This window comes from Pan paniscus, chromosome 5 (genome assembly GCF_029289425.2).
Source record: "Pan paniscus chromosome 5, NHGRI_mPanPan1-v2.0_pri, whole genome shotgun sequence".
Taxonomy (NCBI): domain Eukaryota; kingdom Metazoa; phylum Chordata; class Mammalia; order Primates; family Hominidae; genus Pan; species Pan paniscus.
Genome location: NC_073254.2, coordinates 153,252,319 through 153,273,080, shown reverse-complemented (window position 1 = coordinate 153,273,080; position 20,762 = coordinate 153,252,319). Strand labels below are relative to the sequence as shown.

General features: G+C 38.6%; 1 protein-coding gene across 10 annotated transcripts in view; it reads right to left on the bottom strand.

The window, feature by feature from the left end:
* The window catches only part of EYA4 (EYA transcriptional coactivator and phosphatase 4), a 289,717-nt gene that overhangs the window by 239,414 nt on the left and 29,541 nt on the right, over window positions 1-20,762 (bottom strand). For all 10 annotated transcript variants that reach the window (XM_034962872.3, XM_055114130.2, XM_057302596.2 and 7 more), the window contains exon 2: window positions 16,000-16,097. In XM_034962872.3, coding sequence (XP_034818763.1) covers window positions 16,000-16,032 — 33 coding nt within the window. In that variant the 5' untranslated portion in view covers window positions 16,033-16,097. The remainder of the gene's footprint in view (window positions 1-15,999; window positions 16,098-20,762) is intronic.

Here is a 20,762-nt window from a genome sequence, read left to right as displayed (position 1 = left end):
GCAGATTGAAAAATAAATATAGTCTAGGTTGTTGTCTACCCCTTTCACATCATGTCTGATACAACAGATTGTAAATCAAAGAAAATGTTAATAGGGGAAAATAAACCCATATCAATTTTTTTTCTTCTTATGTATGAACTGAAAACATTTCAAACTTTTTTGATGAAGGCACAAGTCAGGGTGGAGGACTGAAAAATAAATAAGGTATTTTTCTAACAAATCTGTCCAGCAGTTACAATTGCCAACTCTCAAGCCACACTTCCCGGGGTAAGATTCTGCTCCCCTACCCACAAGTTGGGCAATCCCTCATCTAGAAACTGGGAGATAGAGCTCACCTCATCAAATCGTCATGAGAATTAAATGAGTTAATGCATTTATATTATATATACATTCATTTATAGCACTTAGCCCATGGCACACAATGAGCATTACATAAGTGTTTGCTGTGGGCATCTGGGGCTCAGAATCTAGTTATAATCTACTGTCCACGTGTGTCAACCACAACAGTTTAGGCAAAATAATGAAAGCAAAGCAAAGTAAGTAGGGAGTGTTTGCCCTTTCATTTTTAACTCTCCTTTGTTTGTTTGTTTTCGCAGTTCTCCTTCTACCCTGCTATCCTAGCTCTTGCCAAGAGAGCTAACACAAACTTTTTAACAGATTAGCCCTTACAAAGTTATTTGTATTCTGAAGAAGTCTGAGCAGAGAAATCAATCCCCAATCCAAGAAAATATGAAGCCACCGAATTTCAAGTACTTTGAGGCAAGTACTTTTAAAGTCAATGTCAGCTAACTTTAGTCTGACTCTATTGTCAAATTTGACCCAATCATATTTATGAACATAGGCTCTTCTATTTGTTGGAGATGCTAATATCCAAGGAAAACAGGTCACATAGTTTCTTCCAAAGATAACGAGAGGCATATTCATTAATCTTAGAAGTGTTTGTTTTTCCCCTTTATCTTCTTAATTGTTTCAATACAAAATAAAATAAATTTTCAATGCTAGCAGTATAGCCTTAAGTCCTAGTCAATGAGAGATATTTTGCTAAAAGAAAACTGAGTATGTCTCAATAATCCAAGTATTGAGTTCTAGGAGATCACCTACTATTTTTTTATAACAATGGCTACTGCAAATCTTCTTTATACTACTTAAGCCCTTAATCCTAACCCTGCTTCCATCTACTTCCTGATCTTGCCTGGACAAAGGTATTTGCCTCCTGTAAAAAGAATGCATTAAGGAAGAGCACTTTGGAAAATTCCAGGATATCCACTTTCTCTAAAATTTCCAGAGTCAGAGTGTATCACTCCTCTCCAGCTAGTTCACCTTCTTTCTGTTCTCCATTAACCTCATCATCCCTTCTGCAACAACTTGAAGTCTATTCTCCACTGAATCCTTCTCAAAATCTGTCATCAAACACAAGCAAGCCTCCTCTTGGAAGAAGGTGCTCCATTCAATTGCTGTTCTGTGTCTCTTCTTTAAACTTACAAACTTTCTCTTAATTCCTCATTATCTTCTCTAAATTGAATCTCTGGGATGCCTTTTCTTACCACAACTCTCTTGGGACTTCCTTTTGAAGGGCCACCAGTAACCTTCTGGTCAAGAAATGAAACAATCTCTTTCTCAGCGCCATTCTGCTTGACCTCTTGGAATGTCAGACAGTAATGACCAATTCCTCCTGAGAGTTAGCTTGGCCATGGATCTGAAGACACTATTATCCTACTGGTTCTCATTTCCCTATCTTTTCTCAGTTTCTTACAGTTCATCTTCCTCCTTGCACTTCATAAACATGCTGGTCTCCTATGTTTATCTTCATCCTTCTGCCCTTCCTCAGATACCATCTCCCCTTAAAAGCATCACCTCAAGGAAAATACTGTTCTGTTCCACACATGAGCATGGAGAAGTTCCAGACTTCTCCCCCACGGCCCAGCAGGCCTTCACCAATTGCTAGTTTAACATGTTCTCAAAAGTCCTCAATTCAAACACATCTTTCTCTTTCCTTAAGTCATTGATACCTGCTCCTAAACTCTATTAATGACATCTTCTAGGCTTGAAACTCCAGGATAATCTTTCTCCTCCTCCAAGTCCATCCCTTGCCCTTCCTCCTACTAACTCTATTTGGTTTAGTTACCAAGTTCAGCAAAGCTTTATTTTCAAGTTCCTTTTATTGATTCTTTACTCGATGTCTTTCTTTCCACCATCATGTCATAAGCTTAGGCCAGGGGTTGTCAAAGTATGGCCCACCACCTGCCACATGCTTTTGTAAATAAAATTTTGCTGGAACACAACCATGCCCATTCATTTACTTAATGTCTACGGCTGTTTTCACATTTCAAAAAAATTGCCAATCCCTGACTTAAGCCTTTTTTTTATTGAAATGGAGTCTCACTCTGTCGCCCAGGCTGGAGTGCAGTGCAGTGGCATGATCTTGGCTCACTGCCACCTCCGCCTCCTGGGTTCCAGCGATTCTTCTACTTCAGCCTCCCGAGTAGCTGGGATTACAGGTGTGTGCCCCCACACCCGGCTATTTTTCGTATTTTTAGTAGAGATGGGGTTTCACCATGTTGGCCAGGCTGGTCACCTGACCTCAGGTGATCCGCCCACCTCGGCCTCCCAAAGTGCTGGGATTACAGGCATGAGCCACCGTGCCCAGCCACTTGGCTTAAGCCTTTCTGAGTTCATGCGCAAACTCCTTCAAGATCCCCTAAGCCATCTCTCGTACTCTCAGTTTCCCACCTTCAGTAATCTCCCTACCATCTGGTTAATTTTCCTAAAACATCATTTTAAATATATTAATCTCTTGCCGAAAAATTATATGTAATTTTCCATTATGTCCAGGTTAGAAAGTCCAGAAATACAGGACTGTATCTTGTACATCTCTGTCTTTTGTGCAGTAATGAGCATCATGGTGGCCACCCAAGAACACGAAAACATCTCAGCTTGGCTTCAAAGTCCTTTTCAGTCTAGTCTCAGTGCTTCTCAGCCAGATTTCCCACTGCCTCACATCCTCATGCCCACAGAGCTTCTGATTCAGTAATTCTAACCTAGCCACAGTCCTAGGCAGGCCTTATCACCTTATATTTGGTACCTCTGAGCTTTTATGCCTGATATTCCCCAGGCCAGGATAGGTTCTCTTCTGTCCATACAAATTCATTCTGCCTTTCAAGACCCAGTGAAGGTGTAACCTAGTCTATCTATAATTCCTTTCTTGTCTTTTATTGAACACATTTTCCATGCTGATAGCATAGTACTGTTACCTTTGCAATATTATTTTGCTTTCTTGCTTAAATTCTATATTATGTCTTTGGCTTTTCATTGCAGTTCCCTCAATAATATATCATAGCATAGTATATATTATATTAAATGTTCAGGTAAACTTTCTCAAATGTTTTGCAGGCAGTAAGTATATAAATAAAACACTCATTGGAAACAGATGTAATGTAGATCTGTGGCCCCCCCGACACACACAGAGAAGACATTTGGCAATGTCTCAAGACATTTTTTATTGTCACAACAAAGGAAGGGGGGTGCTACTGACATCTAGTGGGTAGATACCAGAGATGCTGCTAAATAACACAACGTACAGGACAGCACCCCTCCCCAACACTACAGAGAATTTTGTGGCCCAAAATGTCAACAATGCTGAGGTTAAAAAACTCTAATTAGATTAATTCTTTCCTAACCTGAAGTGCCTAGAAACATCACATCTACAAACAAAGCAATGAAAAAATGAAAACTATTTGTTGACTGAATTTTCTTCTAAATATTTCATGATTTTGGTTACTTTGATGGAAATCTCAAATAAGTGAATACTGTCTCAATACCTATTCATAGCTGTATGGTGCTCTTTCTGCTATGATAGAGGTGAATCCAGTAATCAGTGACCTGGATATGTGTTTTTGGAAATTTGGAAAGAAGCACCTCAGAGGAAAATTCACTGAATGTGGCCACATACAGTCTATGACATAACTCATTGCTTATGGGTACTAGGATCAAGCAGCTATCTATGTAAACTAGCATCTCCTTGCTCTCTAACCTGGGGTGCCCAGGGCTTAGTCCTTTTAATTTGTCCCTAGCTAGACTTATTCTTTTGGAGATTTCAACAAATATAATGTTTTGAAATACCATTGATATCTTGAAGCCTCCCAAATTTATATTTCAAGTTCAACTCATTTCCCTGAGTTCCCAATGGTTACACCTGACGCATATGCCTAAGAGAAAGTAAAATTTCACATGCGTTTATTAGCTTAGTTGGTTAACACTCCCCTCAGAATGTGCCCCCCATGCAGTGCACTAGCAATCCAGCGTTCTTCATAACTGGGGATCCCCATTGTTTCTCTGAGGCCTCCTCCTCCTTCATCACCCTAGGAGAACACAGAGACCAAAGAATCATTCTGGGGCTTCTCACTGCCTCATTCTCAAAATGATCCACATTATCACTTCTCCTTACATTTCACAGGCCAGCACTAGTTATATGGCCCTGCTGAACTGTAAGGAAACTGAGATGCACCAGAAAAGAGGGGTATGAAAGAGGGTTGGTGAAAACACAGCAATGCCTCTGCCACCATGTCTAAAACTGACCTCCTGATCTGCACCCCCAACCTGTTCTTCCCCAGTCATCCTATCTCAGTCAATGCCAACTCCATCCTTCCCATTTCTCTGCACAAAGACCTTGAAGTTATCTCTGACACCTTTCTTTCTATCATAATCCATATCCCATACATTAGCAAGTCATCTTAGATCAACCCCAATGCAACCACTTACTACCTCCAATGCTACTTTGTCGATTTTTCATCTGGATAGTTAAAATAGCCAGTCTCTGCTCTTGTCATCATAGTCTATTTTCAAAATAAAAGCCAGAGTGGTTATTTAAAAACTTTAGTCACATCACACAATACCTAAGCTCAAAACCCTCCAATTGCTTTACATGTCACTAAGAGAAAAAGTTTAAGCTTTACAATGGTCTGGAAACCTCTACACAATATGTATTCCTCCACCCTCACATGCCCATGCTGATTACCTTTGTAGCCTTATTTCTGCCTTGTTCTGCCCATCGCTACCACCAACGCTGACATCCTTTCTATTCCTTGAACCTACCCTGCATGCTACCACCTCACGGTTGCTGTTTCCTCTAATTAAAACCCACTTTCCCCAGATATCCACATGGCTCACTTCTTTGCCTCTCTTGAGTCTTTTTTTTTTTTTTTTTTTTTTTTTTTTGAGACGGAGTCTCGCTCTGTCGCCCAGGCTGGAGTGCAGTGGCGCGATCTCGGCTCACTGCAAGCTCCGCCTCCCGGGTTCACGCCATTCTCCTGCCTCAGCCTCCCGAGTAGCTGGGACTACAGGCGCCCGCTACCACGCCCGGCTAATTTTTTGTATTTTTAGTAGAGACGGGGTTTCACCGTGTTAGCCAGGATGGTCTCGATCTCCTGACCTCGTGATCCGCCCGCCTCGGCCTCCCAAAGTGCTGGGATTACAGGCGTGAGCCACCGCGCCCGGCCACCTCTCTTGAGTCTTTGCACAACATCTTCTCAGTGAGGCCTCCCTAACTACTCTCCAAAAACCGCAGCTTGGGAGGCCGAGGCAGGCAGATCACAAGGTCAGGAGATTGAGACCATCCCCACTAACATGGGGAAACCCCGTCTCTACTAAAAATACAAAAAATTAGCCGGGCGTGGTGGCGGTTGCCTGTAGTTCCAGCTACTCGGGAGGCTGAGGCAGAAGAATGGCGTGAACCCGGGAGGTGGAGCTTGCAGTGAGCCGAGCTCGCGCCACTGCACTCCAGCTTGGGGGACAGAGTGAGAGTCCATCTCAAAAAACAAACAAACAAAAAAACAAAACAAAAAACCACAGCTGTCCCTTCACCTACCTACCCTGCCCACAAGCACTTCCTATCCTCCTCCCTGCTTTATTTGGTTTTTCTCCTTGCACTTATTACTATCTGACATACTATATTTGTTTACTGTTTGTCTCCCCTCCACAAGAATATAAGTTCCACAAGAACAGTAATATGCATCCATTTTGTCCACCAAGTATTTCCAACAATGAAAACCATGCTTCAAATACAGCAGTGCTCCACAAATATTCACTGAATGAATTAGTACTAGCTATCCAAGTCTCGTTTTAAAAGAACTAAGAATAGAACTTACACAGTATCATATAATCTTATGCTAAACTAAAATTTAGGGGGAGAAAAGGAATTATTATATTCATCTTTTAATCCCTAGTATAGCAAAGTTTCTAGAGGATAGCAAGAAGTCTTGAAATGCTTACTTAATTGAATTTGCTGAACTATCATTTAATTTCCATACATTCTGCTATCTTATGACTGCCTGTTAAAATATTTACTAATAGGGTCAGGTGCGGTGGCTCATGCCTGTAATCCCAGCACTTTGGGAGGTCAAGGCAGGTGGATCACATGAGGCCAGGAGTTCAAAACCAGCCTAGCCAATGTTGCAAAACCCCATCTCCACTAAAAATACAAAAATTATCCTGTTGTGGTAATGTGCACCTGTAGTCCCAGTTACTCTACTCGGGGGGCTGAGACAGGAGAATCACTTAACTCAGGAGGCAGAGGTTGCAGTGAGCCGAGATATGTGATTAATGAAGATTGTACAATTAATCTGTAATCACGGTGGAATAATTTAAATTTCTCACTCAAACCCATAATATTTAAAATTGTTTGATCTTCATATAAATAATCTAAGATCAAGCTGAGTTTTAATACATACTCTATGACACCAAGTTGACCGAAGGGTCTGAAAATCATGTAAGTTGATGGAAGCAGGTGAGTTCACGTGTTTAACATGAAATCGTGTCTTTAGCAGCAGCATGGATGGAACTGAAGGCCATTATCTTAAGTGAAACAACTCAGACACAGAAAGTCCAATATCACATATTTTCACTTATAAATGGGAGCTAAATAATATGTACACATGGAAACAGAGAGGAATAATACTCACTGGAGACCTTTGGAGACCACTGGAGAAGGGTGGGCAGGTGGGAGGGAGTGAGGGATGAGAAATTACTTAATGGTTACAATATACACTATTCAAATGATGGTTACACTGAAAGCCCAGACTTCATCACCATGCAATATATCCACGTAACAAAACCACACTTGTACCCCTTAAATTTACATATTTAAAAAAATAGTATGGATTCTGGAATAAAGACTACGTGAGTTCATATTCCATCAGCATAGCTTCCAAGCTGGCACAACCCTGAATAAGATACCTAAACTCTGCTTCAGTGTACTCTTCTTCAGACTGAGGTTATGACAGAGCCTCCACAAAGGGCCGTTATGAGATTTAGTGAGATGAGTAGCATAAAGCACTTGGCATGGTACCTCTATCGATGAACATTAACTTTTTTCATCAGTGAATTTTTCCATTTGTTAAATACCTTATAGCAGAAATTGCATTATATTAATGTTTTCTATTTCTCAAGAGTATTAAACCATGAAAGAGATTATATTTCTATCATAAAAATTATTTTCATTTTATTTTTTATATTATTATTATTATTATTGAGACAGCATCTTGCTCTGTCGCTCAGGGTGGAGCACAGTGGCACAATCTCGGCTCACTGCAACCTCCGCTTCCCGGGTTCAAGCAATTCTCATGCCTCAGCCTTCTAAGTAGCTGGGACTACAGGCATGCATCACCATGCCTGGCTAATTTTTGTATTTTTAGTAGATACAGGGTTTCACCATGTTGGCCAGGCTGGTCTCGAACTCCTGACCTCAGGTGATCCACCCGCCTCAGCCTCCCAAAGTGCTGGGATTACAGGAGTGAGCCACTGCACCCAGCCTGAATTATTTTCATTTTAATTTATAAGATAGAATTATTAGATAACAATATGTAAATTGTAAGTTCAGACACAAGACTTTTGGTACCCAAAGATATCATAGCTCTTATTTATATCTATACTATCCAAACCAACTGCCCAGGGATCTTGACAACTCACCAGACCAGAATTAGCAGTTATGAGGCTTGGTGCTACCCTTCTTCCTTACCAAGTCCATGGCAAATCACACCAAATTGATAACGTTACTTTTCCAATGAGCTCGGATGTAGCCATAGGTTCCTTCTTAACACAAACAGCTATTACCAGCTGATCACAGTTGACAGAAGAAAACGTAATATTTAGTCTCCAGATCTTGGCAAATGACATAGAATCACACTCCATATTCTGTATAATATGAGGCTCTCCATATATACATATATATATATATATATACACACACATATGTGTCATATATATTCTAAGATTTGAGAAAAAATTTTAACAAATCAAATTATAATTTTAGAAGTTCACAGAAGATAATAATTAATGAAATCTTGTGCTGAATCTTCATAAACTCACACAAAAATATAAAAATTCAGAGTTTAAAAAATACTTAGAAGTGGGAAAAGGATATGAACAGACATTTCTCAAAAGAGGACATACAAGCGGCCAACAAACATGAACAAATGCTTAACATCACTAATGATCAGAGAAGTGCAAATCAGAACCACAATGAAATACCATCTCACACCAGTCAGAATGGCTATTATTAACAAGTCAAAACATAACAGATGTTGGCAAGGCTGCAGAAAAAAAGGAAACACTTATATACTGCTGGTGGGAATGTAAATTAGTTCAGCCACTATGAAGCAGGTTGGAGATTTCTCAAAGAACTTTAAACAGAACTACCATTTGACCCAGCAATCCTACTACTGGTTATAGACCCAAAGGAAAAGAAACCATTCTATCAGAAAGACATTATTCACAATAGCAAAGACACGGAACCAACTTAGGTGCCCACAACAATGGAATGGATAAAGAAAATGTGGTTTATGTGGTTTATATACACCATGGGATACTATACAGCCATAAAAAAATGAAATCATCTCCTTTGCAGCCATATGGATGCAGCTGGAGGCCATCATCCTAAGTGAATCAACACAGGAAAAAAAAAACCAAATACCACATGTTCTCACTTAGATGTGAGAGCTAAGCAGTGAGGAAACATGGACATAGAGACAGAAACAATAGACAGTGGGAACTACCGGAAGTGGCAGGGAGGAAGAGGAACAAGGGCTGAACAACTACCGGTTGGGTATTATTCTCACTACCTAGGTGCTGGCATCAATCATACCCCAAACCTCAGTGTCACACAATATACCCATGACAAAAACCTGCACACGTACCCCTGAAATCTAAAATAAAAGTTGAAGTTTTAAAAAAAAATCTTCCTCAATAAAATTTAACTCAAAATGAACTAAAGACCTAAATGTAAGAGCTAAAACTATAGAAAACTGTAAAATTCATATAAGAAATCATAGGAGTAAATATTTGTGAAGGCCATTATCTTAACTGAAGCAACTCAGATATAGAAAGTCAAATATCACATGTTCTCGCTTACATATGAGAAATCATAGAGAAATGAAATCATAGGAGTAAATCTTTGTGACCCTGGGTTAGGCAAAGATTTCTTATACACAACACTAGAAGCGCAAGTGACAAAAGAAAAAAATAGATAAACTGGACTCAAATTTAAAACTTCTGTGCATCAAAGGACACTATCAAGAGTGAAAAGACAACCCACAAAATGGGAGATATCCTTTGAAAAGTGTAGATCTGGTGAAGGACTTTTATCTAGAATACAGAAATGACTCTTAAAACATAATTGTAAATAAAGAAGTAACCTCATAAAATAGGGGCAAATTTATATTCTTTCTATTTAAAGAGTATACATAGAAGTGTCTCCATACAATGGAACATTATTTGGCCATAAAAAGGAATTAAGTACTGATTCATGCTACAACATAAATGAACCTTGCAAACATTATGTCACGTATAAAAAGCAAGCCACTAAAGTTCTCATATTGTATGACTCAATTTATATGAAAGGTCCAGAATAGGCAAATCCATAGAGATAGGAAGTGGACTGGTGCTTGTCTAGGGCTGAGGGGTGCTCGTCGGGGGAATGGGGAGTGTGCTAATGGGCATGGGATCTCTTTCTCAACTGATTAAAAATCCTCTAAAATTGATTGTGGTAATAATTGTACAACTCTATGAATACCCTAGAAATCACTGAATTGTACATTTTAAGTGGGTGAGCTGTATTGTATGAAAATGACATCTCAATAAAACTACTTACTATTGGCCGGGCGCAGTGGCTCACACCTGTAATCCCAGCACTTTGGGAGGCCAAGGAGGCAGACCATGAGGTCAGAAGATTGAGACAATCCTGGCTAACAGGGTGAAACCCCATCTCTACTAAAAATACAAAAAATTATCTGGGCGCCGTGGCACATGCCTGTAGTCTCAGCTACTCAGGAGGCTGAGGCAAGAGAATCACTTGAACCCAGGAGTCGGAGGTTGCAGTGAGCCAAGATTGTACCACCGTACTCAACAGAGCAAGACTCCATCTCAAACAAAGAAAAAGAAAAAAGAAAAACTATTATTTTAAAAATGCTTAAAAAGGAAGAGTAAGCCTTAATTATTATGAAACATTAAAATATACTGAACGCATCTACTTTGTAACTTCAGTTTAGGTACTCTATTACATAACTGCAAAGTCAAGCTGTAATTGGCAATTTGGAGTTAACAGTAATTCTGAAACTGGGCTTTGAACAGAATTCCACAGAACTCTGAAGTATGTTATTCAGTTGGATAGTATAAAAATTACATGTTGTAAACAAGATTCTTTTAACTAGTTTAAAGGTCAAGTTCTTCGATACAGAATTGGATCCTGAAAAAGAATAATCCAACATTGTTTAGGTCTAAATAAAATATATTTAAGATATTCAGTACAAATATGCCTTCTGGTCGAATGGATTTAGAGTACCCAAGAATAAAGCAATAGAATAATAGGATTTTAGGATTTTGATAATGTCACATTATAAAAATACAAAAATGATTTAAACAAAAATTAATCAAAATAATTACATTCTAGCATAGTGTTTAAACACTGTCATAAATTGGTGGTTCTGAAGTTCTATGTCTAGATGATAAGTTTAATGGCAAATTCAATTCTATACAATAGTTAAAAATCTGACACAGAGAGGAGCACACGTTTTAAAGATGGGCTAGTGGCTATAATCAAAGATAATACTGTAGGATCTCTAGGAACAAAGATCTGAGGACTAATCAAAGTCATGAGTACTCTAAGGAAAAACAAGAGAGAGATAAAAATAAATTAATTTACTAAACTAGCTCTAGAATTTTAATAGACATTATTAAATTAGCATGGTTGGTGAAGGCAAATAAATACAATTCATATCTACAAATGCATGTAGAAACAAATTTCCAAAAGTATCACTGAAACATGTCTATGAATATGTTTCATAAATACAAATAGAATAGCTTTGAAATATAAATGTATTATATTTAAAAATGGACACAGAAATGAATTTCCAGAAGTATTAATGAATCATACAATATGTAACATAATCCAATGAATGTGAGTTAATTTAGATGTCACTAATAAAATCATGCCACCAACAATATAAGTGAATTGATTTAGTAACAATGTGGAAATACATACGAATGTTCAGGCCCTTAATGCATAACATTTAGGGAAAGCAATCCTACTGTAACTTATTCATTTTACTTAGTTTTACTTAATATTCACGAACGTTTTAATTTATAACATACAATACTTAACATTAATAAAATATATTTCTTTTCAAACCTGCTGGCTTGATCATTAATTTAGGCCAGACTCCATCTCATGTTGATATGAATGTTTTGGATGAGAAAAAATCTGAAGTAATATCCCGGACCACCAAAATAGGATTATAAAACACCTCAATCTATAAAGATATTATAGAAGCTATAAAAATAATAAATATTGCTCATTCTCTGCTTGAATACAAAAATACAATATATTTCACAGTATGAAGGGAGCTATTGCTAGGTATAACCTACATTCACAGCCATTTCTATTATCAAGAACATTTCATTAAAAACTGTAATAAGCTGTAACTGGCTATAACTTAAACGAATTCTAAAGAATTATGAAGCTCTAAAATAGAACTGCAGATAAATTTAAGACAGTTAAATATTCTTTTTAGTTGCTTATCTCTTAAAATTCTCTACATCCTCTAAGCCAGAATGCCAAATAGGAGCCAGATATACTAGAGGAAAAATGAAGGACTGAACTTTATTTTGGTCATACGCAGTTAAATTCATGTTAGACCTTCTATGCAATTTTTTAAGTGAGTCGAATATAAATTCATGAGTCAGTAATCTACTCTGAGAATAACATTTTGGCTTTCTAAAATTTGTCAGGCTACTCATTAACATACCTCACTAAAAGTATATAAAGGCTTTTGAAGAAAACATTTACTGAACACTGGCAAGAATCGTGCTAAGAAGAGTACGAGATGAACGAGATCCACCATTACTCTTAAGTAGTTTATAATCTAGTGGTGAGATAGGCAAGTAAACAGATAGGGTTTCAGTCCTGTAGGGTAAGTGCTGGGCTAGAGGTAAATGCCAAAGGGTTATGGCAGCACACTGCAGAGGGCCCTGACCGGTAGGGCTGATTGGGTGAGAAGAAAGGAGGTAGTCTGAGAGGGCTGCTCAGAGGGATGGAAACCTAAACTGAGTCTTCAAGAATTACAGGTTATCCTGGTGGTGGGAAAGAGACCCTTCTGGGAAGATATTAAAGCACTTGCAAATGCATAGAGACCTCAGAGAACCTGGGAGATTCAGAAACTGACAGAAACCAGAAAAAAAAAAACTGAAGAAATACATAAGCATTAAGCTCTGTATGCTTGATGACACACTTGAGCCTCTCCCTTGAAGGCAAGAAAGGAAGGTAGTGATGTGATCAGGGTTGTATTTTAGGAAGACAACTCTAGAAGCAACTTAAAGTAAAACAAGAAAGTCAAGAGATAAAATAAAGATCTCAACTAAACTAAGGGAGCTCGAGCAAAAAGAATAGCTTTGAATGACATTAAACATTAAGAGTGGACAAAGCTTTGAGATGCGGGATGAAGAAAAGGAGGATTACTACCTCTTTTCTGCCATAACCCATTCAGTAGCTGATGATGCCATTCACTGAGATGAGTAATACTGGCATAAAGGACAAAGGAAGAAAAGCTGGGAGAGGGGAGGAGAACTGGTGAATTTATTTTTCATTTGCTGAGTGTGTGGACCTGTGAACTCCCAGAAGGGATGTTTGGTCAGTAGCTGGATATGCTAGAATGAATGAATACTCATTAAAGAGCATCTGAATATCTCAGGTATTTGTGATAGCAGCTAACATTTATTGAATATTTACTCTAAGTGAGGCATATGCAAGCACTTCATAAGACATCTTTTTATTATCCTTCCACTCCATAGAGGAGGAAGAGTTTAAGTAATTTCCCAAAGGTTTTAAAGCATTTAAGTGACAGGGAAGTCTGATTTATAGCTCACGCCCTTAACTACCTATTATGTTGTATCATGCAAAATCCATTAAAAGTTTTGGGGCCAGAGAGAAGTTGGTTTAATTCTGATCTCTACTACTTAATAGCTGTTTGACCTTGACACTCTCTAGGTCATAGTTTCATCTATAAAATAGTGGCCTTAAAAATTGCAATGAAGGAATACATGGTAAGAATTGGAGCAAGTATATGGAAAATGCTAGATGCAGTGTGCATGTGCCACAAATGACTCCTACTGCTATGTCTACACCCAAAGAATCCCCCTTGAACTAAAACAGCAATGATATGAGTAAATTCACTTTCATCTAACTATGAACTTTATTTTAATTCCACCCCTACTTGTTCTATATCTTAATAAATGCTATCATTTTTCAAAATATTTTGAGACATTAATATACTCCACAAAATTTAGAATCATATAAAGATTTCATTCAAAGAGAAATTATTTCCATGTAAAGGGGCTGATTCTTTTTCTTTTCTTTTCTTTTCTTTTTTTTTGACATTTCTATAAATGCCACAATATGCATAACCCAAAGGCAATGAGGCACGTTGATGTTATGGAGAGAGCTTTGGACTTGGAGTCAGAAGAACCGTGTGAAGTCCTAACTCTGCCTCTTACCAGCTATGCCAACATGGGCAAGTCATTTAACAGTTCTAAGCATCTCTTTGCACATTTATGAGATGAATACATTGGTCTACATGTTTGAAATTTAAATTCAGCAAATGGATTCAAGCTGAGAGGGTAGGCAGGTCTCCCTAGATTTCTTGTTCTCAAACCTGACTGCTCACTAGCATCACTGGAAACTTTTAAAAACATACTTTAAAAAGAAATAGTGAGCTCCATGACCTTAAAATATCACTAGAAGGACACCATATCTGATTTACAAGTTCTGTGCTTCATTTTGTGAACGGTGATATGACGCATCTTTAGTAACACATCACTTTAGTGTTAAACATAAAAATATATTCTCAACTGCATTGAAAACAAAATTCTTTCTTGAGTATATACACACCCTATAGTAATTAACAGAATCAACCATCCTGGTTTTCCCCCAAACTTTGCGTGCTTTAGCACTGAAAGTTCTATGTCTCTAGAAAATCCTCAGTCTCTGGAAACAAAAAACCATTGGTCACTCTAACATATACACACACATACATACACACATTTGCATATACACACACACTTGTATGTGACCCTCGGTGTATCAGAACAAAGTTCAGATCAACAGCACTCTTTTAATGAAGCATCACCACTAAGATGTTGTCAACATTTACTACTAACTATTCAAGTCCACCATAGTCACACAGACAGACTTCTGATTCCAACAGTCATGATGACTAACCTCCATTTTGCTAGAGTCCATGCTGTGAATATTTACAGTCAGTAACCGGCATTTTTAAGTTTTAAAGCCCTTGCCTTCCCATAGCCATTTCTGTTTACCTTACTGAAGAAGTCACACAATTCTAGAGGAATATATCTCTACCATTTGACAGATTTCATAGTTTTTTCACTTTATAATTTTTTGTTACATTTTTCCTATGATGCCATGTGAAATAAATCATAATATAATATATATTGAAATTAGACTATGGTCATGTCTATCCAAATTAAAGGCATGGCTATCATTTCTTTTAAATAAAATATCCACTAGAAAGCAAATCAAATCAACTTCAAATGGCACCAGAATATACATCCCTCTTAAAATTAAACTCATCACATATACCTTTTCTAGAACCACATTATTAGATATAAGTATCTTTTCCTCAGTTGCCTGATGGAGAAACATTTGACTGTAAGATCAAATCATGATCACATAAGCTAATAAAGAACAGCATCAAAAAAAAAAGGAACAGCATCAGACTGCAGAACACACTCTCAGTAAGCACACGTCTTGTTACTTGTAACATCATGAGTTGTCTGTATGCAAAACAGCTCAAACGACAGCTTCCAGTAGTGTGAAGGCGTGGGGGTGTGAGGGAAGCCCTCCCACTGCCTCTAGTTCCACACGTTAAAGAACTACTGTCACAGAGACACCACTAACAAGCTAGGAGGAAAGGTTGCAAAGAGCCTTTCCCTTTGGGAAATCAGAATCTTAAAAGGAATGCCATCAAGCTGGTGCGTTCTTGGTCCTGCAATGAATCTAGTAAAATACTAAAAGCGCTTGAGAACTATGGTTTCTTTCCTCCTTAAAATGACTAACAAGCATGCTAATAATATACTTTCTCCTTTTATACTTCTGATATTCAACAATATCCAGCATATCTGAAATAAAATAATAAAGGAAGTATATAAAATTGTTTAGACTGTCTAAAACATGCATCATGATTTCAATGCCTTAGTCTTTCCACCACTAGTTTTCCAAGTAGAAAATCAAAGAAGACATCAAAATGTGACATCATCATTAAGCAGAAACGGCATAAATCTCCAAAGGTCTGTTTCATGGTCTTTGAAAGGAAATTCAAAAATCATTTAAAAATATATTTAATGAAAAACTTACTTCTTACAATATATCTCTTTTACGTATGATTTTCAGTAGTGTTATCGCAACTTTTTTCAGCAAAACTGAGAATGAAGACTTACTGATTGTTCATTTAAATCCTGGGAGTCTTCCATGTGGTTTTCTCACTTCTCCTGCCACTCCCAAGTAGAAGCAGCTTCCTTCAAGTAAAAATGACTATCTAAAACAAGAAGATGGAAACAAAGGGGAAAAATGTTATCTTTATATTCATTTGTAAGGTTACAAAAACATATCAAGACATAGCATGGTAATTAGTAACTTGTAGGAGCATTCTCTCAAGAAGAAAATCCACTAATATTGTCTCCATATCTGATGCAATTAATGATCTTGAAAATAGTGTCATGGTAAAAGTGGGGTATGTGAACAGCTAGTCAGGAATCCTACAGCTCAACAAAAATATCCATAGTCTGCAATAAACACAGTCTGCAATGAACAGTTAATACACTATTTTACTGAGGGAGGTATGTCATCAAGCAATTGACAGATTAACAATCAAGAGTTTGAATTAACCATTTACTTTCAAAAGTACATAAAATAATTTGAAAAAGTAAGTGTGCATTTTAATATGACAACTTTCTCTTACAGGAAAATTTGAATTATCAGATGATTATTCTTCTGAAAAATAATTACTCTTCACTTTTTAAAAATATAAAATACATGACCAACCTTAAAAAGACAATATGTTAAAGAATGTATTACAAATAAACATGGGAAAGATAATTAGTAATACACTATGGTGAGATAACTGGTTAACTATTCAAAAAATATCTTTACTCCATACCATACATTAAAATATTTTCAAATGAATTAAAGTTGAAAAACTCTAAGAAAAATAGGCATATATTTTTAAATCCCCAGATAGAGGATTTTATCATAGTAGCAACAGAAGACACACCAAAAACCCAAGTAACCCTGAATCCTCTCTCTTGCTCTCTCTTTTAAAACACATACACGCACACACACACCCACACACACAATAATGAAAATTAAAAGGCACAGAAAAATCTAGAAATACCTGTGCAAATATCAAACACAATGGGCTGATGTTCTTAACATATAAAGAGCTCTTACAATTCAAACAGAAAGGCACACACCCTATAGAAATATGTTCAATCATCATAAAACTGTGTTCAAATTCACAAGAAAATGAAATGTAATTTAAAATTGCAATGATACATTTCTAGTGTTCAAATTCTAATTCCAAAAAAGAAAAATTAAAAGATTATAATAAAAACAATTTAGATTTAAAAAGTTGTTCATCATAGATGAACATAATCATTGAAGTCACATTTCAAGAAATATCTACTGACATTAAATATTTCTGAAAATACAATTTAAATGGAAAAGAGTATTACAATCTAAAGAAACAATTGGACACTGTGATGGTTAATACTGAGTGTCAACTTGATTGGATTGAAGGATACAAAGTATTGATCCTGGGTATGTCTGTGAGGGTGTTGCCAAAGGAGATTAACATTTTGAGTCAGTGGGCTGGAGAAGGCAGATCCACCCTTAATCTGGCAGGCACAATCTAATCAGCTGCCAGCGAATATAAAGCAGGCAGAAAAGTGTGAAAAAGAGAAACGGGCCTAGCTTCCCAGCCTACATCTTTCTCCCGTGCTAGATGCCTCCTGCCCTCAAACACTGGACTCCAAGTGCTTCAGTTTGGGGAATCGGACTGGCTCTCCTTGCTCCCCAGCTTGCAAGCAGCCTATTGTGAAACCTTGTGAACATGTGAGTTAATATTTAATAAACTTCCCTTTATATATATATATGTATATATATATATATATATACACATATATATATCTCCTATTAGTTCTGTCCCTATAGAGAACCCTAATACAGATTTTGGTACCAAGAGTGGGGTGTCTAATGAGCATCAGCATCGGGTGCCTTAACCCGGCGTTCGGTTCCTCCCACAGTGCCAGTTCTGCTTACCAAAAGTGGCCCACTAGGGACTCATATTCCATGCCTAGCTCTATGCCAGCGAGCCAGGCTTCTAACTCATTTAAAGTTTGAAAATAGGTTGAGATCATTTCGGCCCCAAGACCTTTAATCATTCACTTTACCAAATAAAACTGCCTGGGGTCCAGAACAGGAGAAGGCTCTGCAACAGGTCCAGGCTGCTGTGCAAGCTGTTCTGCCACTTGGGCCATATGATCCAGCAGATCCAATGGTGCTTGAGGTGCCAGTAGCAGATAGGGATGCTGTTTGGAGCCTTTGCCAGGCCCCCATAGGTGAATGACAGCAAAGGCCTCTAGGATTTTGGAGCAAGGCCCAACCATCTTCTACAGATAACTACCTTCCTTTTGAGAGACAGCTCTTGGCCCATTACTGGGCTTTGGTGGAAATTGAAGGTTTGACTACGAGTCATCAAGTCACTATGCAACCTGAACTGGCTATCATGAACTGGGAGCTTTCTGACCCATCTGGCCATAAAGAAGGTCGTACAGAGCAGCATTCTATCATCAAATGAAAGTAGCATATATGTGATCAGGTTTGAGCAGGTCCTGAAGGCACAAGTAAGTTCATGAGGAAGTGGCTCAAATGTCCATGGTCTCCACTCCTGCCACCCTACCTTCTCTCCCCAAGGCTGCATCAATGCCCTCATCGGGAGTTCCCTATGATCAGTTGACAGAGGAAGAGAAGACTAGGGCCTGATTCACAAATGGTTCTGCATGATATGGAGGCACCCCTCTAAAGTGGACAGCTGCAGCACTACAGCCCCTTTCTGGGACATCTCTGAAGGACAGCGCTGAAGGGAAATCTTCCCAGTTGGCAGAACTTTGAGCAGTGCACCTCGTTGTGCACTTTGCATGAAGGAGAAATGCCCAGATGTGTGATTATATACTGATTCATGGGCTGTAGCCAATGGTTTTTGGCTAGATGGTCAGAGATTTGGAAGAAGCGGGATTGGAAAACTGGTGACAAAGAAATCTGGGGAGAAGATATGTGAATAGACCTCTCTGAGTGATCAAAAACCAGGAAGGTATTTGTATTCCATATGAGTGCTCACAAATGGGTTACTTCAGCAGAGGAGGATTTCAATAATCAAGTGGATAGGATGACCCATTCTGTGGACACCACTCAGCCTCTTTCCCCAGCCACCCCTGTCATTGCCCAATGGGCCCATGAACAAAGTGGCCATGGTGGCAGGGATGGAGGTTACACATGGGCTCAGCAACATGGACTTCCATCCTCCAAGGCTAAACTGGCTACAGCCACTGCTGAGTGCCCAATTTGCCAGCAGCAGAGAGCAACACTGAGCCCTTGATGTGGCACCATTCCTCGGGGTGATCAGCCAGCTACCTGGTGGCAGGTTGATTATATTGGACCTCTTCCATCATGGAAAGGGAAGAGGTTTGTCCTCACTGGAATAGACACTTACTGTGGATATGGGTCTGCCTATTCTGCACGCAATGCTTCTGCCAAGACTACCATCCATGGACTCACGGAATGCCTTTTCCACTGTCTTGGTATTCCACACAGCATTGCCTCTGACCGAGGCACGCACTTTATGGATAAAGAAGTGCGACAATGGGCTCATGCTCACAGAATTCACTGGTCTCACCATGTTCCCCATCATCCTGAAGCAGCTGGATTGACAGAATGGTGGAATGGCCTTTTGAAGTCACAAATACAATGCCAACTAGGTGACAATACTTTGCAGGGCTGGGGCAAAGTTCTCTGAAAGCCATGTACGCTCTGAATCAGCATCCAATATATGGCACTGTCTCTCCCATAGCCAGGATTCACGGGTTCAGGAATCAAGGGTGGAAGTGGAAGTGGCACCACTCACCATCACCCCTAGTGATTCACTAGCAAAATTTTTCCTTCCACTAGCAAAATGTTCCCACGACATTACCTTCTGCTGGCCTAGAGGTCTTAGTTCCAGAGGGAGGAACACTGCCACCAGGAGAGACAACAACGATTCCATTAAACTGGATGTTAACATTGCCACCTGGACACTTTGGGCTCCTCCTACCTTTAAGTCAACAGGCTAAGAGGGGAGTTACATTGTTGGCTGGGGTGACTGACTGACCCAGACTTTCAAGATGAAATCAGTCTATTACTCCACAACGGAGGTAAGGAAGAGTATGCATGGAATACAGGAGATCTATTAGGGTGTCTCTTAGTATTACCATGCCCTATGATTAAGGTCAATGGGAAACTACAACAGCCCAATCCAGGCAGGACTAGAAATGGCCCAGACCCCCCAGGAATGAAGGTTTGGGTCACTCCACAAGGAAGAAAAACATGACCTGTTGAGGTGCTTGCTGAAGGCAAAGGGAATACAGAATGGGTAGTAGAAGAAGTTAGTCATCAATAGCATCTACGACCACGAGACCACTGCAGAAACGGGGACTGTAATTGTCATGAGTATTTCCTCCTTCTTTTGTTAAAAACATGTTTGTGCATGTATACACTTGTACTAAGAAAATACCTTTATTTCCTTTTCCTTTATCATGTGACATAAGATTTACTGACTTCATATCAGCATTTAAATATTGTTAACTTTATGTAATAGTATTTGGGTTGGGGATTGGTGCATTTCCGGTTATACAAAGGACAGCTGTATTATGTTAGGTATAATTATGACCTTATTATTGTCTTTATTTGAAGATGATGTATAATCTCAGGAGATGTATATGGGTTCAAGTTGACAAGGGGTGGACTTGTGATGGTTAATACTGAATGTCAACTTGATTGGATTGAAGGATACAAAGTATTGACCCTGGGTGTGTCTGTGAGGGTGTTGCCAAAAGAGATTAACATTTGAGTCAGTGGGCTGAAGAAGGCAGATCCGCCCTTAATCTGGTGG